Here is a 27250-nt window from a genome sequence, read left to right as displayed (position 1 = left end):
CGGATGGCACCTCACTTTCTGTTACATGAAACCGATGGTAAGGGCACTTTTGTATTGTGCAGCCTAATGTCATAACTTCAATAACGTGCCATATTTGTTCGAGTGCTTCAGAAATGCACCAAACCAATCTCTGCCCATTTAATTATGCTTTCAACGGACCTTCTGTAATATAGGACTTATTTGTAGTGATTGTCTGTATTACCCAAAAGGGTACTTTGTAAATATATCTTCTTCTAATGTCAATAGAATTTTTGTTGTTGATTTTTACTAAATAACACACGCTGTTAGATAATACTATTCTTTGAAGCCATCGAATCAAAGCCAAAAATTGCACTTCCGACCTTTCGTTGCTAAAACGAAGCTTAACTGATGAAAAATCGGGTTGCAATAAGGCGCCAATATATAATTCCAACCAGTCACGTACTTTTCATCCCATTAGGATCGACCTCGCCCTCATGTTCCTTCGTCGACTCCCTGGCATCCAGCAGCAGGTCCAAAAAGTCACCTCGGCGAACTCCATTTCTCCTGGCAGCCATTGTATCCCGAACCACTTTTTCCATATAAATCAAGGAAGGAGATGCCAAACTAATTCGCAAAAACTTAACCAGTTTTGGGAATAGCAGGAACGAGAAGAACTTTACCATTGCCTTAAATGTAAGCTTGGACAAATTTGCAGCTTTTTCTATGAACTCCTTGTTTTCGCCACGCAACGTATTCGTCTCCAGACCAAACGCGCAACAAGCTATTACATCCATGGTGAAGCTGTTGAAGCTTTCTTTGACGTCCACAAGAAAATTCACATCTCTGCGCTGTCTCAAGCTGCTCATCAACGTAGTTGATTGTTCCTGGACGAGGTGGAACATATCCTTCATCTTGCCCGAGGTGAAAGTGGGGGTGAGCTGGTTTCGGATGTGCTTCCAGTGATTACCTGTTGCGTTGGTGAGAATGTCGTTCATCACCTCAGAATCTGTGCCTGTCAGGTCAATGGTGCGGCGGTCAACGAAGTGGTCAAAATCCTTAATGCATATCGAGACGATAAGTTGAGGGTCTTGTATGGATAAGGAAGGGGTGAGGTAATCGTAAAGTCCGACGTATCTTTCTCCGCGAGACTTGAGGTATTCCTGGAAATTAAAGACATGTTAAGTCTCATAAATGTGCTAACTATTAGTCCCATAATTGATGTCCGGTGAATGCACCTCCCTCATTAATAAATATAAAAGATACAAAAAAACACCCAATTGTAAGAAGCTCCTGAATATTCGGCTTGAACCTCATTTGGAACGTCGAATCAGACGTTGAATGTCATTCAATTTCAAGAAGACTTCGTAGTAATAACTAATAATGCACTCATTACAAGCTCCATTCCTCGTAACATAAAATTTCTCGTAAGCTGTCAACGCAAGACAGCTAAATATATTGAATTATATTGCGTCAAGCAAGTTAGTTAGTTAGTTAAGTGGCCGTAGTTGCTAGCGCTTCAGGTCGAGCTATCTCGCGCCGAAAGTCACATCGGACATTACTGGCTAGGGGTAGATTACGTCACTTGTATTTGGTGTTGAGCGAATCATATGTAGTTAAATGCATTGATTGCCCTCAAGTACTCTACGAGTCGGTCAACATTACAGTTCCCTCGCTCTGGCTGGGCCAAAATACTTTTTAGGTTTGTGTCGGGGTTGTCTTGGCATAGGTAAGGGAAAAATTGCCGCCTGGCATCACCATAAGACGGACATTTACAGAGGAAGTGGATTACGGTCTGGGGCACTAAGCAGTCCATGCAGTAAGGGGCAGGTGCGCGTTCCCTGAGATGGCCATGAGTGATTCTTGAGTGTCCAATGCGGAGACGAGTGAGGCATACCTCCACCCGGCGTACGCGGTGGGACGATGATGGCCAAGGCCTTACGTCCTCTTTAATTTTGCAGTTTGTTATTTTCAAGGTGTGTCCACTCTTCTTGCCACTCGTCCAGCAGTTTCTTGCGAAAGATGGGTTAATGGTCTCGATGGGGAACACTTTCATTCCAGTGCGGCGTCTCTCCAGCCGCCGCACTGCATTAAGAGTTCGTCCGCGGCTTCGTTGCCTGCCACCCGAGCATGACCGGGGACCCAACAGAAGGTAACTGTCTTCTGGCGTGCAGAGTCGGATCAGCCATCTGTGTATGGTGGTTACCAACGGATGCGGCGAGTTGTAATGTAGGATCGCTTGGATTGCACTCATGGAGTCGCTGAAAATACACATCTCTATGTCAGTGCTCTTCTTGGCAATAGCGATGGCACATAGGATGCCGTACAGCTCTGCCGTAAATATTGGCGAGTAGCCATGCAGCTCCTCGCAGCATCGCTTACCGCGGCGCATCCCACTCTACCAACCTCTTTAGAGCCATCGGTGTTTATGTGCATGCACTGTCTATGGCATATATTTACGTGGTCGAGAAACAGATTTTATGCAATCAGTTGAGTGGTCACTTTTCCTGACATGAATGAAGCCAGGGCAGACCACAGAGAGGGAGAGCAGCCAGCGAGGAGTGTTTCAGAAGCTAATGGGTGTAGTCTGCACCGTAAGGTGTAGGCGGGCACAGGTCTCGCGAGCTAGAGAGGCGAAAAGACTCACACCCGGCGGGCAGTCGTGGGCCATTGCTGGATAATGCTCAGGTAGGAGGGGAGTTTGGTAGCTGTTGGGCCCTTGCAAGATACTGCATCATAAGGAGGTCTCTTCTTGCGTTGAGTGGGGGTTCTCCGCTCTCTGCGTAGAGACTGAGTACAGGCGATGATAGGAACGCCCCAGTGCAGAGTCTGATGGCGCTATTGTGGACAGGGTCCAGCAAACGAAGAGCTGAAGGTTTTGCAGAGGAGAAGACGATTGAGCCGTAGTCCATCTTAGACCGAATCGGCGAGCGGTATACTCGAAACAAGGTGCACCGGTCGGCTCCCCAGGTAAGATGGGAGAGGCATCTCAGAACAGAGAGGGTACGGGTGCAAGTCTGCTCGAGCTGCCGGATGTGTGGTACCCAGCTGAGACGGGTATCCAAGATCAAGCCGAGGAATCGGGTCAATTGCACAAATGAGATCGGGTGGTTTTCAAGATACAGGCCAGGCTCAGCAGCATAGCGGGTACGGTGGAAGTTGATTGCTACAGGTTTCGTTGGTGAGAAGGCGAAGCCGTTTTCAGTGCACCACTTGCAGAGGGCATTAATCGCGACCTGCAGGCGGCGCTCTAGGCCGGGAAGGTAGGCCGATGACGCGTATATGACAAGGTCGTCGACATAAAGCGAGCCTCTCCCAGTTCCAGGGAGCTGACGAAGGATGTTATTGATGGCAAGAGCGAAGAGTGTACAACTCAGCACAGAGCCCTGCGGTACACCCTCTTCCTGTAGGCGTTCTTCAGATGAGACATCAGTGAGGCGAGTAGTGAAGCGACCTTGACATAGGAAATTCAATATAAAGAAGGCCATTTGTCCACGAATGCCACACTCGCGCATGGCGCGAAGAATACCGAAGATCCAGGTAGTGTCGTCGGCTTTTTCCAAGTCGAAAAACACACCGACAAGGTGCTGCTTTTCTCGATACGCGGAGAAGACATCAGTTGTGAGGCGAACCAGGGCATCTGTGGTTGAGCGAGCTCAGCGGAAACCAAACTGCTGCGGTGACAGTTGCTCTTCAGGTTACAAACAGTTCGTCAGTCTCACTTTGACGATGCGTTCCAAAAGCTTACATAGGCAGCTTGTAAGGGAGATCGGTCTATAGCTGGACGTCTACGATGCTGGTTTTCCTGGTTTCAGGAATGCGAGAGTCACGGCCTGCCGCCACGCATCAGGAAACAAGTGGTCCATCCAGATTCTATTATAGATATGGAGAAGCCACTCTAGGCTTGTTTCATGCAAGTGTTGAATCATGTGATAGGTGACCTGGTCGGCTCCAGGGGCTGTCGGGTGGAAGCATTACAGCATGCCTTTAACTTCAATCAAGGTGATGGGTCCGTTATAAGGCTGGGAATCATTTGATGAAAAATCCAGGGGGCAGGCCTCCATTCTGTCGCGATGCCGGCGAAATGCTGGCGTATGACGTTGCCGGCTACTCACCGAAGCGAAGGGATCGGCGAGGAGTTCAGCACAAGCGCGGGGTTCAGTGACGGGTTCTCCATTGTACATAGGAAACGGGGATGGTTGTGTGCTGTAACGCCCAGTCATCTTCTTGATTCAGTTCCACACGTTCGATGGGGGCGAATCCGCATTAATTCCCTATACATATCGCCGCCATGACTCAGAGCGAGCGTCTTTCTTTACCCTCCGCGCCACTGCCCGAGCTAGGCTGTATGCAATTTCGTCGGCAACCAGGCCGGATCGTTGAAAGCGGCGAAGTGCTCGTTTTCTTTCTAGATTCGCTTGCGTGCAGGCGGGCGTCCACCATGGATTTGGCCGGTTTCGGGTGCCTCGTGTTTTGGATATCGCGCAGTTAGCTGCTGCTCGAATCAGGGATGCTAACTTTTCGATCATCTGGGCAATGGGAAGGTTGCAGATTTGGTTGTTGTCAGAGGGGACCTGTGTGAGCCGTCGGAAGACCCCCCAGTCAGCTTTGCCGTACAGGTACCTCGGGGTTCGATGCACAGAAGGGCATGGAAGTATAGCAATGTCCAATGATGATCGGGAAATGGTCACTACCATATATAGATCATCCATAACTCGCCAGCCTAAATCCAGCACGATATCGGGGGAGCAGAGGGACAAGTCCAAAACCGACGATTCCCCCGATTGGGAGCAGAATCGCGTCCCGGCCCCTGTATTGAGGAGACAGAGGTCAGCCTTCATCAAGAACTGCTCCACGAGATCTCCATGCTGGTTATAAGTTGTATCATCCCATAATGGGTTTCTAGCGTTGAAATCTCCGATGATTAGATATGGAGGCGGAAGTTGGCGGCTAAGCTGCACTAGGTCATAAACAAGAAGGGGGAATTTGGGAGGAACATAAATATTATAGATTGTGAGTAGCCTGTGGAGCTGGATGCGTATTGCAACTGCTTGGAGTGGAGTTTGGATGGCTATGCGCTGAAGAGCTCGGTTGTTGCTAATGAAACACATCAGGACATCGCATGGAGTGCCCTGAGCAGCTTGCGAGTAGGTGATGACACTATATGCAGATGGGGAACGAGGCATGAATTGCCCCAGCATGCTCTCCTGCAGGCCCGCGTATGCCGGCCCGAGGTTAGCGAGCAATGACAGAACTTCACTTGAGTTGGCTCGGTATCGCGACAATTCCACTGCAATATTGACATTTCACCGCTAGGGTTCTGGATTGCGTTTGTCCCTCGGGATGTCTGGTGGCTCTGGTCGTGGGGATCCGCTAAGGAACCGTACCGAGGATACGGGTATACCGTTCAGTTTCGACATCGGTGGAGGTAGGAAGGTAGGTACATTTGGTGGCATGGGATAGTCTAAGCACGGAAGAGGACGAAGCCTCAAGCCGTTTGGCCGTACTTTCAATTGACTTGGATCGTTCTCGCGGGCGTCTGGCATTGCCAGACGATGATCGACGGGGCGCCCGAACTCCTGTGCTCCACCAGCTGGTGTCACACGTTCTGGCTCCAGTGATGAGGTGGTTGCGGCATCATCACGACTTTCTTCTGTTGTCCGTCGTGGCTCCAGCACGCGATCAGGGCCACGGTTCTTACGGAGTATAGATGCGTAGGTGGTGCCCGGTCGTGGGACAAAGGCACTCGCTTGACGCTTTGCGTCTCTATACATTAGTTTTTGTTTCACTTGGATTGATAGAGTTTCCTGTTCAAGTTTGTAGTGATAGCAGTCAGGTGAAGATGCTTTATGGGGATCTCCACAATTAGGGCATCTAGCCGGTCGCAGACACGGCAACTCATGTGCATCTTCGGAGCATCTGACGCATATAGCGGTGGTCGCTCGGCATGTTTTAGCACCATGGTTGAAGCGCTGGCACTTATAGCATCGGCGTGGACGAGGGATGTACTCTCTTACAGCACAGCAGTGCCACCCGATCTTCACCTCTGTTGGGAGCTTGCATGTTGCGAATGTAAAGACATATAACGGGACCACCATGCAACTTCTTCATTTGGTAGATTGATTTAATGTTATAGTGGCTGAGATGCTCTTGTAGTTTTTCGACTGGATATTTAGGCTCATTTCGGTAGTAGATGGCTCCTTTTGTTTCATTCATTGCACCGTGCGGTTTGACGGTGACAGAAACAGCTGCTAATGAGTAATGACTTTATGTTTAGTCTGGATTCACTCTGAGCTTTGCTTTGTACTTCCACAATGAGGGCTCCGTCGCGGGTCTCGTGCACATTTTTCGGCTCACTGCCCGAAGAGAGGACAAGTTGCCGGTTAGCCAGAACTACGTCAATGGCAGCTAGGCTCTCACCCGTCGTCGACGAGACGCGAAAGAAGTGAGGGTAATCTCGGTTGCGGGCTTCTAGGGTTGGCTGCGTGTGCCTCCATGTTCCTCGTTTAGAATTCTTATTTTGCCCGGCCCTGCCAGAGGCCTGAGGGCGCGGGCTAAACGGCTCCAGTGTCGTGATCACCGAAAGACCGTCGTCGTCCATCACTGGAGTCACAGGGGATGTTCCGGTAGTCAACGAAGTATGGGCTGAATGATGAATGAGGGTTTTTTAGAGTGGCAAGCGCATGGCTTTAGGTACTCCTTTCAGGGGAGGTCTCCCTCCCCCAATCCAGGCTGGCTCAAACCGGAAGCAGGACCCCCGGGGGATCAGTATCCTACTGCAGCATCTCCGCTGTTAGGCGGGCGAACACCAATCAATAGAGGTAAATACCCCTCCCACCGACAACCCGAGTCCGAGGCGGCCCTTAAATGTTACCTCGAGAATACAAAGAGCCTTTTAACCCATAACTACCCGGGCCTGGTTTGTTTTACCCCGACGGGGTCATGGGGTAGCCTTCCCCATGTTCCGAGGACACGGCGGGCCACAGCAGCCTAAGCTGCCGCCCCCCACCAGGTCCCCGTGCCACCCCCGTTAGTCTGAACACTCGGGCTGGGCCAATTTGTCATGATTGAATCTACCAGGGAACCCCGACAACACAGCCCCAGCCGTCATTGCATTTCGCAAGCACTCCCCCCACGTCAAGGACGGGGCGGCATGGGGGGGGTTGCGTCAAGCAAGGGTAGATTTATTCTGTTACTACTCTACAGACAGGCGAGCTACTTTTCAATACGTTATTCTTACCCTATAAATAAAAAGTTTCTTTTGTAGAAAGAATTCCTTCTCGTACTGACCTCATCCCTCCAAAGGTGTCGAGGTTTGAGCACGTTCATGTTGTACATGGAATGTCCAACCAGAGGCAGGTAGGGCAGCACGGGTACTCCTCTCCTCTACCAGTAATGTTGTTTCCTCCACGCGTGCAATATCAACGCTGTCAACAGCACCACCAGCACCGTCACCACAAACCACCACATATCTGCCAAGGCAACCAACCAGCGTTAGGCTCAGGAAACATTTCAGTCGAGACGGTCATGACTCGTGAGTAACATCATATCGCATAATTTCTTCAGTAGAAGCACACTCACACTTACTCCTTTGAGAACGGCCACTATACCTAAATTTCAAGCCATATAAGGTACTACAAAAAATAGGCTATACATACAACATAGAAATATTTCGTGGTATTTTCCGTCGAGCAAAATACTATAAAGAATTACTTTGTAGTATTTCGAGAATTTGTGAATTGTAGTATTTTGAGAATTGAATTTTTTGTAGTAATGCTTTGTATTACTACAAAGTATTTCTTTATAGTATTTTGCTCGACGGAAAATAATACGAAATATTTCTATGTTGTATGTATGGCCTATTTCGTCACGCTATTTTACAGTTACCATGATGAAGCGACACCAACAGGCAACATTAAAAAAATGCATAAATTACGTACTTCCGCGGAGACAGTCACGAAAACTCACGCCGTCCAATTACGATGAAAAAAACGATGCATGATAATGAAATCAGATTGATTCGTCATAATGTAGAATGTCAGGGTAGGAACGTCAAAGAGCCCATTTGTGCTCTGCTAGCAGCAGCGCCACAATTGACTACGCACTACGGTATTACTCTTACAGCGACTTTCTCGAGCAGTGCCTTACTTAATAAGTGTTAACTTCACTTCAGAAGTTTTCGATAAAAACTCGTCTTTAAACGTACACCTAATTTCCTAAAATGTCTCCAAACAAAAGATTAGCAATACCGATGCGTTGATCCGACGTTATTGACAAGGGGTAGCTGCAGTCATCCGTCATGACCGCGGTACGCGATCCAGTTAGTTTAGTGGCCATATGTTTACTAGCGCTTCAGCTATTTAGCTATCTCGCACCGAAAGTCAAGATGAACATCACCATAGAGGTGGAAGGTCTCAATTATTCATCACCCACAAGGGGCGGAAGGTCTCAATTGTCCATCCCGCTGAAGCTGGCTCAAAGGAAACAGCGTTAGCATCTCAAAGAGACGAAGTGACAAGGAGGGACAGGTGAAAAGCAACAGAAACGAAGGCACTCGAACAAGAGGTCGCTTACACGGGACGTCGGCCGCCCGCACGAGAGAGACAGAGAAGGGAAATGTAAGGAATCCTACCTACCTAATAACTTAACCTCACAACTGAGATCTGCAGTCAGACACCGCGAGCTCAGCGGTGGGGCGCTCAGGAACAATCCCCCTAGGAACGCGAAATCCCATAGGACTTCTGACGCGCACAGACACGCGTCAGAAGTCCCCCCTGAGGGGGTACGCGATCCAATCCACGATACACTTCATTCCGCTAATCCTGTTCGTTTTAGCCCGTGAACAGAGCAAAGACTGACGCAACGTTCAACGTGACAAACATCGTCGTTAAAGGAGCGACTTCGGAAAAATTCTTGCTTAGCCGGGAAATTACGAATAACTAATAAGATCGAATACTGCGTTAAGGTTTGAATTGAGATCATTTCATAAAACCGTTTGAGTCTTTCAATTTTCGTGATTCAGATAAATTTATCGTAACCCCCCCAAAAATATGAAGGACTTGGTCACTTTCATCGGCCTTATTCTTCGTCGATCCAACGTTTCATCGCCTATAAATTCACAGTGGAATAACAGGCACAAAAATGGTTAGAAACGGGGCCTGTGGGACAGTGGGAGTAATTGGTTGGACGATCTCTCAGTGCCAGAAGTTAGTCCTTCAAAAAAAAACCATACCTATTCGGAATTGCTAGGCCCTTCCAATGAAATAAATATTTCACTCTGCTATCACCCTAGCCTTCATCTTCATTAAGATAGCACACACACATACAACTCGATTCGATAAATCCATAATCTCCGTGCTAATGCCGGTTTACATATTCAGCTTTCAAATTCTACCCTACGACGCTTAAGTTAAGTGCTCAGCCTCTAAAAGGATTACGCATAGCGATTCGCCATTCTAAACCCAAATACCATTGGCCGATGACACGGAACAATAATTTGAACGTCTCGTTACACCTGAGTGGTATAGGACGACAAAATAAGTTTAAAACATGGAAAATACTAGCCAGTGCCTCCTTACCAAGTTGGCAAACTGAAACCATCATTTCGCACGTGACCGTTGCTCCCAAAGAGATCGGCGAGACGGCGACTCCTCTCTCCTAATTCTACCATGCGGCGTTGCAGCGGCAACTGGCGCGGTGCGCCTGGTGGGGTGGCGGGGGCGGCCGGCCAGTTGCCGCTGCGGGAGATATAATGCCCTAAACTGCATAACTGTACCTTTTTTTACCCCAAATTTTGTATACGGCGTCTTTAAGTAAAATTCGATGAACGTTCTTCACTCCATGTGAAATTTTACATAAACCCATTTTCGATTGATTTTTTGCTTGGATCCGTCCACGATGATTCATCATCTGGGCGTTAGATGGTTGGGAGAATTGTCTACAATATATTAGGGGATCAAGCTAAATTTTCACATATAATTTATGCTCTCCAATTATTCATACTCATTTAAGTTCTGCACACTGAAGAAATTCAAGCAAACTTCGAACTAGTGAGTGGCCAATGTGGCTTGCAGTTTTGGCCGCCCACGATGGCGCCGTGATAAGCGAGATAAGGTAGCTGAGCTCATAACCTTTTAAATCACAAACATAGAACATCGTGATCACAGAACATTGTAATCAGATAATATAATTAAAGCCAAACATCATGAACATGGAACATCGTGAACCTCATATATCAAGACTTCAGAATATTACGAACTCGCACGTCGCGAACATTCAACATTTGAAAGATTGACAGTTCACGCAATACGTTGTAAATTCTATCATTTGCAACACACCGACTTAAACTTTATCACTTGCTACCTGCGGACACAACATTAGTCATTTGCTTCCTGTTTACATTGCAATAGTCTGCTACCGGCTCACTTTTTATTTCGTCTGGCGTCAGGTTTTCACAAACCGCTGTAGTGTCGTCACGATGTTTGAATCGTACCTGCATCGCTTTCCAAGTGTTGTATTATAAAACGATATAAATTTAAATACATTGATTTACTTGCATTACAATTGAGGTCAATTTATATGAAATTCAAATTTGAAAAATTAATTCCAACACTCGTGATTCGATTGAATTTCTGGCCCCAAACCTCCCACTCGCATCACCGAGCTACCACAAACATTTTACGCGCATGAGTTTGATGATACGGGATAGAACGCTAGCAAAGTACTCAGTATTATAAACCTAAAGTAAGAAATGAAAAATAATTTTTTTACATAATTATGTATTTATTAAATATATTTATATTTCTCTTGATTTGGTCGACGCGACTAGTTAGCAGACAATGGGGTAGGTCAGACAATAGAGTACGAACTGATAACGCTCAACTTGATAAGTGATAACATTGGTTTAGAAATTCTTGATTGAAGCAGATCACGTCTTGTAAGTTGCCTCCTCTCGCAATGATATTTGAATACAAAATAGATGCTCAAATTAATCAGAGTCGATAAGTTCTTCGTCATTGAATATAACGAGGAAGTTTGTACGTGAACGAGACGTGACCTTGAACGGGCATCGCGGTTGTGGCTGCAGCAGATCTAACATGGAGGCGTAAACATAGCAACATCATCTCTTCACATCCATGTTTCTTCACATCACGAAATTATATTTGTTATAATAACAATCACTCAATTCATTACATCTCATAACGCCGTACACCACTTGGATGTTGTAACTAGAAGATATCCTCCTGACTAAACCAAACTAGTATGACACATAAGATGAACGTGTTAAGCCATTTTGACTGAGCTACTCAGCAGTACAAGCGAGAATCATACTTTTTATGAGTTAATAAGTCTTAAGTCAGCCTTACCTCTTAATTAGCTCAGAATTGTCTACATAGAAAGAAATATTTCGGCAATTGAAGGAACAGGCGGAGCAGACACCGGCACCTAACGTGGCCACTAGAGCAATAGTGGTGTAAGAAGCAGCGCTGCTGAGTCATGGGCGACCATATCAGCGATGACTGATCATCACTGATGTAGCTTAGCTGCATTAGCGGGGCTGACGAAAATGATAAGGTAAATCATACCGTTAATTTGTGTCTTCGAGTTTATCATTCCCGTTAATTGTTATCGTCAGGTTAATAATATAAATTGCAAAAAAATTGAATTTCGTATAGTCAACTACAAAGGCATTATATTCTTCACCTTCACTCAGGCACTTATCACCTACGCCTCTCAAGAGTTCACCAGTTTCGCATTCATGTTCAATACCGTTACTGGTGCTCTGGTCATCCCATCCTTGTCATGCCAGAGCATTGACGATGGACGTCAAATGGTACTGACGGTAGATGGTACTGATGTCAGATGGTACTAACCGTAGACGGTACAGACGTCAGACGATACTAACGGCAGACGGTACTGACGTCAGATGGTAGTGACGTCAGATGGTACTGATGTCAGATGGTACTGACGGCAGATGGTACTAACGGCAGACGGTACTGACGTCAGATGGTACTAACGGACAACGGTAGACGGTACTGACAATGGCACTTTGGAGGAGGGTTAGGTTTTTCTGAATTGTGGTGGAATTGAATAAGATTTTATCCGTCCTTCTTCCTTAATTGATTGATGTAATAGTATCTCGAGTAGGGTGGAGTGAAGAATCTCAAGTTTCCGTTATTTATTGATTGAAGAAAGTCGGGCTGAAGAAAGAATCCGCCGATCAACACCTGTATCAGTGATGGTCGTTAGAATCGACACGATATGAACACAATAGAATAACAATATAAAAAATACGGAAAATACAAATGATTCGATTATGACAGTTACACAAAAATATTAATTGCATTAAAAGAATTGAATTTTAGTGTTGAACTTAGCGTCTTACCCCCTTAGCTTAGCAGATGTTCACCACACAATGTCGTTCAGAAAATGACTAACTAATACGCGATTGGCAAATGGTTCTCCGCTGCCGTTCTCAAGAAATTTCACCATATTTTCTGGTACGATTTAACAAAAAATAATTTCGACATTTACTAAACTTCATCATTCAGTGATTACACGAGTGTTATTGGTGCTCAAAATTGATGATTAACTAACTGGATATTTTTATAATGGTTAAAAATGAAATTGATGAAATCCTAAATGCATAATCGAGATAAAGACACTTAAGCAATATATTGTTACAGAGGTTGATAATCACGAGTTTGAAAATTTAATAAAATTAATTATGACATTCGAGAGAAATACTAGTGCGAGATATAAATTAGAGTCACTACAGGACTTCCCTGGCGAGAACGGAGTTCCCTAAGAAAATATGGAGACTGTGATACAATAACAATCTTAAAACTAATGCAAATCGAGAAAATCAATATCATTCATCCCGGTACTGAATTAGCAGAGACTCATTGTAGCCTGTGCTGTTGCAATACATATAGGATCGATAGCATTTGCGTCAATAGGCAATTATGACATAAAACGAGATGTTATCAAAATACATTGGGAGCGAAAACATTCATAATAGATGATAGGAGAGGTCAAAGAATGACCGACGTTAAGTTTCTGCTCTAGAGAGCAAAAAAAGTTACCAGACGTCTGTGGGCATACATTGTGTATGGCATTAAACATAAGTAAGCTTTTAATACGAACGCATAGATGACGACTGCATAAACGAAATGTAATTAGAATTAGCTGGAGGATGATAGTTAAAGACGAGAAATATAGTCAGAGCGGGACGTGGTTAAGTAGAGCATGCTTCAATTCGGTGAAGGATTCTCTCGCAACTTGTCCAAGTTAGGTTGCATGTGGAAAATAATAGTGAGACTTCGTATTTGCAACAGACATATATATATAGTAAGGCGTAAAAGAGAGAGCCTGAATACAAATTTCAGTCCATGAAGAAATTAATGCAGAAGTAAAGAGATAAGTTGTAGGCAGGACAATCGTTAGCACTAGTTGATAGTGGAAACAGGAAATTCAGCTAGCCTATACAACATTCTCATTAATTTTTACAGGTAGTTTGGCTTTGAGATTGAGAGTAATTTATGGCAGCTATGTTCAACAGGAAACTTATAGCTCCGTGCATGAATACAATTGTGAGAAAAAAATGCTAGCCGACAAATTCAATCAGAAAATATGTTGATAATAAATGCAAAATACATCACGAAATATCACATCTTTGGCTTTGCTGATTTTGTGGCAACTTTAAGAAGCGACAACACAGCATATGTCAAAAAGCATAAATCATAATTGTAAAGAGATGCACATTTCAGGCAGTTTGTTCTTAAAATTGCCAGTAGGCTAGTCACGAACATTTTCATTTTCACTGGACGTTGAAGATATGACATTTCAATGAATTTTCAGTTATACTTTTCACACTTCGGCAGCTTTCAGAGTCAATTTGCACAATTAATAACTTTCTCAGTCAATTTGCATGTTTTCACAGGATGTTTTACAGTTTTAGTAATGGAACTCAAGGGATTAGCAATGCTGCGAGACAATTTCGATACACAGTTCACACTACCTATATAAGGATGGCAACACTGATCTCAATACACAAAAAATGTTCTACACCGGTTTCACTGAAAGTTTTTCTTGAATTACACTCACTCACTGGTTAAGTTCAGGCTGCTGATATCGAGGGCAGTAGGCAGTAAGTTGTGCCTTCTTTTCCAGTCTGGTACTTGAGAGGTTGAAGTTCCACGTGCACGATTTCCACTTTTCAGGGCAGGGCACTTGAGCGGCGTGATGATTTGTTGTTTCTTGAGTGTATAATTAACAAGGGAAAGTATCTTGGTGTTTAATATTTTGATTTGCTAGGATCAGAATGCATAAAGAATTTTATAGGCAGATATGCAGGTTATTATAGGCAGGATACGATATGCAACAAAATTGAGAGGAATGAACCAATGAAGATTCTGGTCTGGCCGTTAGAGTTGGGGGTTGAAAAAAAAATTTCGATTGGGCGCTAGGGTTTTTTTCGGGGTGTTGGTCGGCAAGGTTGGGCTTTATTTCACAATTAGGGTTATTTTGTTCACATTTGGGTGTTCGTATCAACGGCGGGTCACCACTTTAGAGGAGGGCTGTTTAAGAAGCATGAATTGAGATTTATAAGTGATAACAAACGTTCCTCTTAATATTGTTTGTAGTAATATGCATTAAGTAGGCTTGAGTAAGAATCTGAAGCTTTAGTATGTTTATTGATGGGTTGAAGAATGACGGCACGACCAACACCCCTTAGCTGATGTTTACCCCACGGCGCTGTCTAGAAAATGACTTATGACTCTATAGCTACTGCGCGATTGGCAAATGGTTCTCCACTGTTGTTCTCAAGAAATTTCTCAATATTTTCTGGTACGATTTAACAAAAAATAATTTCGACATTTACTCAACTTCATCATTCAGTAATTACACGAGTGTTATTGGTGCTGAAAATTGATAATTAACTAACTGGATATTTTTATAATGGTTTAAAATGAAATTGATGAAATCCGAAATACGTAATCGAGATCAAGACAATCAAGCAATATATTGTTACATAGGTCAATAATTACGAGTTTGAAGATTTAATAAAATTAATTGACATTCAAGAGAAATACTAGTGCGAGATATAAATTTGAGTCACTACAGTACTAACGGTAGATGGTACTGACATCAGATGTACTAACGGCAGATGGTACTCACGTCAGATGGTACTAACGGTAGACAGTACTAACGTCAGATGGTACTAACGGTAGACAGTACTAACGTCAGATGGTACTAAGCATTTGTATCTTGAAGTTGAATTCCATCGCCACATGATTACGCGTCTCGACACTCTCCTGCTTTAGAGGCGCGATCAAAAATTGTTGTAAATTGAACCGTCCGCTAACATGACTCTGAAATCATTCTATTGCTAGGTTCAATGGCAAGATTTATTTCTACTTTAGGGGATGATTTTACGGCAATATATGTGCATTGATGTTTATTTCGTTTATATACTATTGTGTTGTAGGAATATTAGCACGCATTTTATTTTGATTACGAAGGCTCTCCCAATATGTGGACTTTCAATGCGATCGCTCTTGTACCTCTCTGGCGGGTATAAACTTGAAACTGAATATGATGGTCGTAAGTCCCATTCATGGTCAGGACTTGACAGTGTCGTAGCTTACGACGTCGTAAGTATGTGGACGGTTGTACGCCAGGAGGTGTATGCCTATGGTGATGTGGTGTGAAGCAGCAGCGCGTTGTGGGCATCATTTCTATTGATTAGCTTCTAATCTAAATGAATATTTATTAACTAAGCCTAATTAGTTTTTATAGTAATTTGCGGATGATTTTAGTACTTGTCTGTAAGTTCGTACCAATTTTTGAAGAATTCTGTGAATGTATTCCGCTGTTAATTTTATAGTAGTAAATTATTGCGTGTGCGCCTGTCGTGGCAGCTTACGTGTTCTGCTGTTCATAAGATTCGTCTCATCGTTCTGCCTGCGTTTGGTTTGGTGAGCACAAAACGCTTTTAAACACGTTTGGGTCAAAGCACACAGCAAATCTTGGAAATGCCGGATATCTTTTTGGAAAATGTAAACTTTTTTTTCCTGCGCTACATGCTCTATTCAGTCTTTTTTTCTAGTCTTGTAATCTACACTATTCGTCTTACTAACTTTTCTTATCTCTTCTTAATCTTGGCACTCGATCGGAATTAGCGATTCTGCCGAGTGATGCCAACAATAACGTCGCTGAAATGACGGTTGTCATGAGATCTTAATAATTAATGTGTTAATTAAACATCAAAGACATGTGTAGACTAATCACAAGATGTACAGTTAACGGTCCTACGGGCCGCTCGTGTATCGAGCGTCTGCCCGTCATCCAATTGTGATGGTCGCTAAGGAAGAAATTGTCGTACCTTAAGAATTATGGAGGAACGTCTTTAAAACAGAACTATTAAGTCCCATGTTTTTTATTTACCATTACCGTACAAGAAGATAATTCAATGCTTGTTTGGTGGGTTTCAGTTAATTAGATATCAATTTCATCTGCATCTTTGCTCAACAGTAACCAGCCACTGTTGGAATGACTGATACGAGGGCTCTCTGCAGTGCCTATTTAATTACCTATTGGCCTAGACACAACCATCAACCGTTACATTCTTAGTATTCATGTAACTGTCTGGGCCCCATACGTGGGGCGGTGCCAATGGATTCACGCTACTCGCAGCAAGCCTCTCAGCGTCAGGTCACGGTACAACACATGTACTCTGAAGTGCAACATGCTGTGGTCCAATAGGTTATCAAAATAATTAATGAAGCACCATAATATATCTGAGAAATCACTACACCCATGACGAATATAGCCGCCTCGACGAACACAAAAGCCTATCAATTACTCGTGTCTCTGGCTGTGGATGATAGTCCGCATCAGAGGTCCGGCATTTTGAATCAAATATATTTCTGACTTGGTTACTAACATTTATTGGACGCAACAAGAAACTAATCAAGACAGAGGCGAAAATCAAGAATTTTTGTAGAACTCAGAATATGCTAGGGAGCGCCTGTGGCACCTAGGCAGCGCCTGTGGCATCCGAGGCAGCGCCTGTGGCACCCGCCGCGTTCGATGCCGCGTCCCTCAAGATGAGGTTCAGGCTCGCAGGATCAGGTCGCAGGATGCCGAACTCCTTAGAGACTTTGAGCTCCTCTGACCCCGGCTCGACTGAGAGGTCAAAGTTCATGATGAGGTCAGCGAGTGCGAGTCGTGCTTCCATGCGAGCGAAGCGTTCCGCTGAAAAGTGCAAGATGAACGAAAACTTATCCGAATGTCTCAGAAACTTAAGCCAAAATATAGGATGAAATAATTCAAAAGCATTTCGACAAGCCGGCTGACAGTCTTATCCATACTCAAGTTTACACGAAATTAAGCAATCAAAGATAAGGTACAAGAATTCGCCATAATCGTGAATCTTATGATTTTGTCATCACAGAAATAGTGATTCTTTTAGCGTTTGGTAGTAGAAAATAGTCATTTAACGATCTTTAAATAAAGGTTGAAGACAATGTGTAGACGTATGCGATTTGATGCTATACTTTGCGTTAAGCATGATGTTCATAATGTGAATAAAAAGGTAGATTTTTGTGATTAATAGATGCTGAAATTATGAAATTAGAAGAAATTTAAACCCTGGTAAATAATGCGCAGTTACTCACACGTCTGGTATGTCGAGGTCATGTAACCGACTTCTTTACTCCAGAAACCGAGAGGTACAATATACAGAAAAAATAAAATTTAGAAAATATCTTAGATGATTTGTATTTAGAACGAAGCGTGGTCACTCAATAGTGGACTCACCGATGCACATACGGGGGCCAGCCCCGAAGGGAAGGTACACCCCCGACGGGATGTCGTTCTTAGTAGCGGGCATGAAGCGGTCGGGTAGGAAGGTGTCGGGGTCGGGGAAGTAGCGCTCGTCGCGGTGCAGGGAGTACACGGGCACGGTGACGAACATGCCCTGCGTGATCTTCACGTCCGAGTCGGGCACGCTGTCGCGAAAGCATTACTTATAATTTTGGTTAAAATCAATAACAATTCACTTTCATACTTATAAAGAAAATACTGAATATTAATAATATTACAAAATACAACATTGATTCAGCCTCAATATATTGTAAATATTTCACTCCGAAAGGCACGCCGTGATACAAATAAAATTTGTACTTGGATAACGTTGATGAATTAATAAAATTATCGTCTCAATCAAGGTCGTGGATTGCAGAGCGATGAGTGCTTATTCTGGAAGGTGAAATGTCCCAAGTCGAGTGAGAGCTGCAATGTCAGTTACGATTGGAATGGACGTCGGGCTGTAGAAATGCGTTCTTGTAGAAAATACTTAAATGCTAACTGAAAAACCTTATCGTACATCTTCCCTCCTAGACTGAGATCCTGCACAAGTTTATTCCTTCACGTGACAATGCAGTCATTGCGCATGACAGTAGAAGCAACGGCTTGGAAGTGAGCACCAGGAAACAAAAAGTAACGCAGATATGGCGGCTCTCGAATTAAAACTTCAAGAAGCCCAGCACCAAGTAAAATGTGTCTAGAGCATCCCAGGATAAATTGATTATTTAACATCGATACTGTTGAAGATGATGAGCTGCTTATGTGTATACAATGAACACAAAAGCTCTACCATTTTTTGAAGCTACAAACGATTCTTCTATAAAGAAATTAGGACACAGGTATACAGGATAAGAAGTGCATCGCTACTTGAAGAGTCTTGCTTATTTCTCTGAGCGTAGTCACCGACGCGAGTGTAGCGTCTATATAACCGGAAGTTGGATGCATTTGGCTCAACCGCTCACCAGCTAAACTACAGTCACAAACGTATGCCACCTGCCTATAGATGCCACGAACGATAACTGCCATCCGTTTTTATGGAAGAGACACGAAATACAAGATATATCAACCCGATTTGTAGCTCCGCTGAGGTCAAGATTGTAAAATATATAACCTCCAAATCTTCGGGACACCACAGCACCACAAATGAAGCACCACAAACACATCACCAATCACCTGTAGTCCTTGGTGCATTTCCTCTCCAACAGATGAGCCGGAGGATACATGCGCAGCGTTTCTGAGGTATACAAACACACAATGAGTTGCTTTTGTATAAGAAAAGTAGCGTTGCCAACTCCGATGAATAGAAAATTATTTACCTTTAGTATTTTTAGTAAACTATGAAGCTTACGTCTTTCTTTGATTGAGCTTGCGAAGCATATTTGGGAATGTAAGAATTTCGATCGTCTTATGGTTTCGGATTATCGTAGTAAAAACAAACTTGAAATACTACTAACTATTTGAACTAAAATTAATGCTAAATTCAATTGAAATTGTTTCACTTGAAACACTAGACCCACAAACGAGGATTACAGTTCCTCACCCACCTTCTTGTCTCCATCGTCACCACTACGGCCGTGGGTAAACCATCTAATCGACTTCGTCGCTCAACCAAGGAAACGCAGATCCATGCATATTCTATCGCCTTGCCTCTCATTCCCTGCGGTCGAAAACCTGGAGCGGCTCTTGCACCCTGCATATGCCATGATCGCGACATGGCTATAAATCGAGCCATTCAACAGCCAATCAAAACTCGCTAAGGTACGCGTATCAGGCGATTTTTAGTCTGTGATTAGTGGGTCTACTTTAATTAACCTTCAGTATTTGCCTGATGGAGGTACGCGCTCTTATCATCTTTTCTTGATAACACAGACCCTGAGTGCGACGGGCAAGCCACTGTTTGCCGATGAAATATCACCAGCAGCGTCGACCAATGTCTCCTCATTTCCATCATTGGGGCCTCTTACCTCCACCACTATACACGGTCCACTGGTTATGATGCAACTCCAGATGTTGGCTGACTCTGGACTCTGGAGTAGCTACTGCTACCATATATACCACAGTCACAATTAAAAGCCTCGAACACGCTCTGGAGTAGCTACTGCTACCCCATATACCTCAGTCACAATTAAAAGCCTCGAACACGCGAGTCCTCGGAAGTCCATTATCTTCACACACTTTTTTAACCATTTTATAATTAACTGTTCAGTGAAATACGTCCCTACAATTCCCTCACTCATATTTATCTCCTCCCGACTAGTCCACAGCTGGGATGTACAATGTAGCAACACACAAATACTCGGCAATCCCTATCACCCCCCGAACACACAGCAACCTAGGATCATTTCCCTCACTCCAACTGCAACGGTCTTGCTCCGTAGGAGACAACCTATGAAACCCTGTGAGTCGCGTTGACCACCGGTCTGTTCTCACGTTAGGGCCAGGGCCACCAAAACTGCCGACATTTAACGCATTCTGACTCCAAAATTGCCTGCATTTAACGCATTCTGATGGCCTAACCTGACATTAGGGCTTTTCAAATGAGGGCACAACTATCATTTACAAAAGTATTATATCGCCATCTTGAAATATCTTCAATCCAAGTTCAATTGCGCCTCAAAGATTGCCCTCACCACTAAGTACACGTCTGCCCTCACCACAAAGTACACGTCTGCCCTCACCACTAAGTACAGCGTCGAGGTACTTGCACTCCATGACGTCCTGGTAGGTGAGTTTGCCGCTCTCGTTACCCTCAATTCTGGCCGCGATCTCCGCCCTAAGACGAGCCTGACATTGAGGGTTACGGGCGAGGAGCGCTGCGGCGAAGCAGAGGGTGTTGGCTGTGGTGTCGTAGCCCGCCAGGATGAAGAGGATGCACTGCGCCACGATGGTCGAGTCCTTCAATCCGCCTTCTGCGAGTATAAGAGAATGTCAGCTCACTTTCTGTTGTCGCTTACTTATTGCCACTCGCATCCGGATGCGGCCTAACTTTATGTTGCGTGAAACCTAATGTAAGGGCACTTTTGTAATGTACAGCCGAATGTCATAACTTCTACAAAGTGCAATCTTTGTTCAAGCTCCTCAGAAATGTACCAAACATATGTCTGCCCATTTAATTATGATTTCAACGGACCTTCTGTTATAGAGAACTTATTTGTAGTAATTGTCTGTATTATCCAACAGGGTACGGTACTTTATAAATGAATATTCTTCTAATGTCAATCGATTTTTTACTTATTGATTTTTAGTAAATAACACACGCTACCAGATAAAATTACACTTTGAAGCCATGGAATCGAAGTAAAAAATTACACTTCCGACCGATTCGTTGCTATAACTAAACATTACTGACAAAAAAATCGGGTTACAATAAGGCACCAAGATGTTTATTCTACCTTACATCTTAGCAAGTTCATTTTCAACCAGTCACGTACTTTTCACCCCCTTAGGATCGACCTCGCCCTCCTGTTCCTTCGTCAACTCCCTGGCATCCAGCAGCAGGTCCAAAAAGTCCCCTCGGCGAACTCCATTTCTCCTGGCAACCATTGTATCCCGAACCACTTTTTCCATATACCTCAAGGCAGGAGTTGACAAACTAATTCGCAAAAACTTTACCAGTTTTGGGAATAGTAGGAACAAGATAAATTTTACCATTGCCTTGAATGTAATCTTGAACAAATCTACTGCTTTTTCCATAAACTCCTTGTTTTCGCCACCCAACGTGTTCGTCTCCAGACCAAAAGCGCAACAAGCTATTACATCCAAGGTGAAGCTGTTGAAGCTTTCTTTGACGTTCACAAGACAATTCGCATCTCTGCGCTGTCTCAAGCTGCTCATCAACGTAGTTGATTGTTCCTGGACGAGGTGGAACATATCCTTCATCTTGCCCGACGCGAACGCGGGGGTGAGCTGGTTTCGGATGTGCTTCCAGTGATTACCAGTTGCGTTAGTGAGACTGTCGTTCATCACCTCTGTATCTGTGCCTGTCATGTCCATATTACGACGGTCAACGAAGTGGTCAAAATCCTTAATGCATATCGCGACGATAAGTTGAGGGTCTTGTATGGATAAGGAAGGGGTGAGGTAATCATAAGTCCCGACGTATCTTTCTCCGCGAGACTTGAGGTATTCCTGGAAATTAGAAGCTGTTTGAGTCTCAAATGTGCGAACTATTAGTCTCATAATTGATGTCCGATGAATGCATATCGCACATTAATAAATATAATAGATACAAAAGACACTGGATTGTAAGGAGCTCTTGAATATTCGGCTTGATTTTCATTTGGAACGTCAAATCAGACGTTGAATGTCATCCAATTTCAAGAAGACTTCGGAGTAATAATTTACTCATCACAAGCTCCATTCCTCGTAACATAAAATTTCTGCTCCGCGAGAATTGCAAGACAGCTAATTATATTCAATTATATTCCCGTCAAGCAAGGGTAGATTTAATAAGTGACATCTCTGGAGGCGGGCGAGCTACTTTCCAATATGTTATTCTTGTCCTATCAAAAACGTTTCAGTTGTAGAAACAATTCCCTCTGTTAAATTCGTACTGACCTCATACCTCCAAAGGTGCCCCACTTTGAACACGTTCATGTTGTACATGGTATGTCCAACCAGAGGCAGGTAGGGCAGCACGGGTACTCCTCTCCTCTGCCAGTAATGTTGCTTCCTCCAAGCGTGCAATATCAACGCTGTCAACAGCACTACCAGCACCGTCACCACGAACAACCACATATCTGCCAAGGCAACCAATCAGCGTTAGGTTCAGGAAACATTTCAGTTGAGAGGGTCACAAATAACATCAAATCACGTAGTTTCTCCAATAGCAGCACAATCACACTTGCTCTTTTTAGGATCGTCACTATACTCAAAGTTCTAGCCATACTACAAAAAATACTACTACTTTGTAGGAAAATACTACTGCTCTGTACGAAAATACTACAAATAACTACGGTACTTAGTAGTATTTTCCGTCACGCCATTTCCAGTTACCATGATGAAGTGAAACTAACAAGGAATCCTAGAAGCTATGGTTGAACTAGATTACTAGAATAAAGCATATAGTTCAACCATGATAAAAGCGACATACAAACAAATACAAAAATTATGTCCTTCCGGGGGATAGTCAAGAAACCCCCACGCTGCCCAATATGATGAAAATAGATGCAGGATAATGAAATCAGATTTATTCGGCCTAATTTAGAATGTCAAGGTAAGAACATCTAAGAGCCCATTTGTGCTCTGCCAGCAGCAGAGCCTGAACAATGGAGTATTACCCTTATAGTGAGTTTAGTGACTTCCTCGCGCTCCGCCTCACTTAATACTTGATAACTTCACTATAGATTTTTCGATAAAAACCGGTCTTTACACGTACAAATAACTTACTAAAGCAAAGGAATAGCAATACCGGCGAGTTTCTCCGACGTTGTTGACAGTTGACACAGGGGTAGCTGCAGTCTTCCGTCATGGTCGCGGTACGCAATCCAATCTACGATACACTTAATTACGCTAATCCTGTTCGCTTTAGTAATTAAGCTCGTGAAAAGAGCTAAGTTAGACACGACGTTTGTAGAATCTTGAATTGCTGTGCAGGATAGGTACCGACCTCAGTTCGCAACTCTGGTGTTCACGAGTTAAAACTCTTCTGCTTCGATCTGACTACAAATGATCGTGATATATTAGTCAGTCGTCAAGGATACAAAACTGATTTACACTAATTATTTTGTCTTTATTTTACTCAAAACTTCAGGCTTCCTAAAAGTTAACCATCGAATTTATTTTGTCGCTTGCAACGTTGAAATTTTGCCATCGTGAAAATCGATTTCGACAGGAAATAAGAGCTACGGGAGGTAAACTAGCTACGAAGACGCGCTGCACTCGAAAATTTACAGCTTACAAATAAATATTGTGCTACCAAAACATCTAACATAATTTCGACCGCACCAACTCCACAATAGTAACAATAGGTACAACAAATTAAATCTTACAACGTTCAAAGGGAATAACATCGTCGTTACAGGAGCAACTTCGGAAAAATTATGTATAAGAACTAATACTGCGGCGTTAAGGATTGAATCTTTCCATAGAATCGATCGACTGATCGAGTCTGTCAACTTTAGTGTTTTAGATTTTCGTAATAAAAAAACCTTAGGTATGACCGACCTGTCACTTACATCAGTGTTCTTCTTCGTCGATCCAACGTTGTAGCACTTGTATTGCCTATAAATAATTTATAGAGCGAGTGGAATAACAGGCAGTGGGGGGGGGGGTATTATTACTGGGTGGAAGATCTCCCGGTGCCAGAAGTTAGGTACTCCCGAAAGTCTCGCGATCAGCACCAAACCATGTTCGGTAAGCCTATATTGGCATTGCTAGGCCGCTCCTATGAGGCTATGAAAGTATGAAATAAATATTCCACTTTGTGATCACCCTAGTCTTCTTCTTCATCAACGTACTAACACTCGCATACAACTCGATTTAATAAATATACTATCTACGTGCTGAAGCCGGTGTACATATTCAGCTTTCGAATTCTACCTTAAAGTGCTCACTGCTCAACCCTCAAGGATTACTAATCGCTATTAGTAATAACGATTCGCCATTCTCATTCTGCCCCCAATTCCCAAATACCATTGACCGTTGACACGGAACAAAAATCTGCACGTCTCGTTGCATCTTAAGTGTTAAGAGACGAAAAAATATTTCGAAATTAGAGAAAATATTAGCCAGTGCCTTCTTGCATGCTCACCAATTTGGCAAACTGAAACCAACATCTCGCACATGACCGTTGCTCAACGCACACAATGTCACAGTCTCACTCTCACAGTCTCACAGACAATCTGAGACTGAGACAAAGAATTTCGCGAATCGCGACTGGCGGGAGATTTAATGCCCTAAACTGCTTAACTGTAATTATTTCTACCCTAAATTTTGATTTACCAAGTCTCAGTAAAATTCGAGGAACTATCTTCACTTCATGTGAAATTTTACTGCAAAAACTCATTTTCAATTGATTTTTTTTTTTTTCTTGGATCCGTCCACGATGATTCATCATCTTGGCGTTAGATGATTGGGAGAATTGTCTATAATATGAGTATAATAGGGTATCACTTAAAATTTTCATATATGATTTATGATCGCAAATTATTCATTTTTCTACAATATGAGTATAATAGGGTATCACATAAAATTTTCATGTATAATTTATGCTCGCAAATTATTCATAGTCATTTAAGGACTGTGTACTGAAGACATTCAAGCTAACTTCCTACCAGTGGGTCACGTCATCACACGAAAGCTTGCGGTCATCGTAGCTTGCAGTTTTCGCCGCTCACGATAGAGTCGTGATAAGCGAGATAAGGTAGCTGAGCTCATAAGCTAATAAATCACGAGCATATAACTTCGTGATCATAGAACATTGTAATCAGAGAACATAATAAAAGAAGAACATCAGAAACATGGAACATCACGATGCTCACACATCGTGACTGCAGAATATTGCGAACTCGCACGACGCGAACAATCAACATTTGAAAGATTGACAGTTCATGCGATACGTTGTAAATTCTGTCATTTGCAACACACCGACTTAAACGTTATCATTTGCAACCTGCTGACAAAACATTAGTCATTTGCTTCCTTTTCACATTGCAACAATTCTTTGCTAATTGTTCACCTTTCATTTCGTCTGGCGTCAGGTTTGCACAAACCGCTGTAGTGTCATGCTGTTTGAATCGTACCTGTATCGCTTTCTAAGGGTTATATCGTAAAACGAAATAAATTTAAATACACTGATTTATTTGCTTTAAAATTCAAGTAAATTTACATAAAATTTATATTAAAAATTAATTTCAACACTCGTGATTCGATTGAATTGCTGACCCCAAACCTCCCACTCGTATCACCGAGCTATCACAAACATTTTACGCATATGAGTTTGATGATACGAGATAGAAGGCTAGTAAAGTAGGTACTCAGTATTATAAACGTAAAGTAAGAAACGATAAATTAATTTTTTAAGTATAATATTTATCAATCAATATATTTATATTTCTCTAGACTTGGTCAGCGCAACTAGTAAGCAGATAATGGGGTAGGTCAGCGTCAGACAATAGAGTACGAGCTGATAACGCTCAACTGTGATAACGTTGGTTCAAAAATTCTTGATTGAAGCATATCACGTATTGTAAGTTGCCTCCTCTCGCAACGATGTTCGAATACAAATAAATTCTCAAACTAATAAGAGTTGATAAGTTCTTCGTCATTGAATATAACAAGGAAGTTTGTACGTGAACGAGACGTGACCTTGAACGAGCATCGCGGTTGTGACTGCAGCGGATCTAACATGGAGGCGTAAACATAGCAACATCATCTCTTCACATCCATGTTTCTCCACATCACGAAATTATATTTGTTATAATAACAATCACTCACTTCATTACATCTCATAACGCCGCACACCATTTGGATGTTGTAACTAGGTAGACGAAGATATCCTCCTGACTAAACCAAACTAGTACGTATGTCACATAAGGTGAACGTGTTAAGCCATTTTGACTGAGCTACTAAGCAGAACAAGCGAGAATCATACTTTCCATGAGTTAATAAGTCTTAAGTCAGCCTTACCTCTTAATTAGCTCAGAATTGTCTACACAAAAAGAAATCTTTCGGCAATTGAAGGAACAGGCGGAGCAGTCTGGCAGACACCGGCACCTAACGTGGCCACTAGAGCAATAGTGGCGCAAGAAGCAGCGCTGCTGAGTCATGGGCGACCATATCAGCGATGACTGATCATCACTCACTGCTGTAGCATTAGCTGCATCAGCGGGGCTGACGAAAATGATAAGGTAAATCATACCGTTAATTTGTGTCTTCGAGTTAATCATTCCCGTTATTGTTATCGTCAGGTTAATAATATAAATTAAAAAAATTGAATTTCTTATAGTCAACTGCAAAGGCATTATATTCTTCGCCTTCACTCAGGCACTTATCACCTACGCCTCTCAAGAGTTCACCAGTTTCGCATTCATGTTCAATACCGTTACTGGTGCTTTGGTCATCCCATGCTTGCCATGCCAGAGCATTGACGATGGACGTCAGATGGTACTGACGGCAGATGGTACTGACGTCAGACGATACTAACGGCAGACGGTACTGACGTCAGATGGTACTGACGTCAGATGGTACTAACGTCAGATGGTACTGACGTCAGATGGTACTAACTGCAGATGGTACTGACGTCAGATGGTACTAACGGTAGACGGTACTGACAATGGTACTTTGGAGGAGGGTTAGGTTTTTCCGAATTGTGGTTGGAATTGAACAAGATTTTATCCGTCCTTCTTCCTTAATTGATTGATGTAATAGTATCTCGAGTAGGGTGGAGTGAAGAATCTCAAGTTTCCGTTATTTATTGATT

General features: G+C 43.2%; 2 protein-coding genes across 5 annotated transcripts in view; both read right to left on the bottom strand.

The window, feature by feature from the left end:
* Positions 1-26558, bottom strand: part of LOC108667542 (cytochrome P450 9e2-like) — a 31612-nt gene extending 5054 nt beyond the window's left edge. The window contains exons 1-3 of one of the 4 annotated variants that reach the window (XM_047880244.1): positions 26458-26558; positions 7249-7430; positions 425-1121 (exon numbers count right to left, since the gene is read on the bottom strand). In XM_047880244.1, the coding sequence (XP_047736200.1) occupies positions 425-1121; positions 7249-7296 (745 nt within the window). In that variant the 5' untranslated portion in view covers positions 7297-7430; positions 26458-26558. Of the gene's footprint in view, positions 1-424; positions 1122-7248; positions 7431-9536; positions 9678-11324; positions 11422-24005; positions 24251-26457 lie in introns of those variants that run through there. The other 3 variants (XM_047880245.1, XM_018154581.2, XM_018154582.2) reach the window with 3 other exon arrangements.
* On the bottom strand, positions 16743-24655 carry LOC108667541 (cytochrome P450 9e2-like). Its single transcript, XM_018154576.2, has 7 exons — positions 24581-24655; positions 22387-22568; positions 21261-21957; positions 20508-20738; positions 19003-19063; positions 17782-17972; positions 16743-17217 (listed from the first exon to the last, which is right to left on the bottom strand). The coding sequence occupies exons 1-7, from the start codon at positions 24612-24614 to the stop codon at positions 17000-17002; spliced, it is 1614 nt and encodes a 537-aa protein (XP_018010065.1). The 5' UTR covers positions 24615-24655; the 3' UTR covers positions 16743-16999.
* Positions 26559-27250: the final 692 nt, after the last annotated feature.

Source organism: Hyalella azteca, unplaced genomic scaffold (assembly GCF_000764305.2).
Source record: "Hyalella azteca isolate HAZT.00-mixed unplaced genomic scaffold, Hazt_2.0.2 contig5068, whole genome shotgun sequence".
Classification (NCBI taxonomy): Eukaryota; Metazoa; Arthropoda; class Malacostraca; order Amphipoda; family Hyalellidae; genus Hyalella; species Hyalella azteca.
The sequence above is the reverse complement of the archived record's forward strand: the minus strand, read 5'-3'. Positions and strand labels throughout refer to the sequence as shown.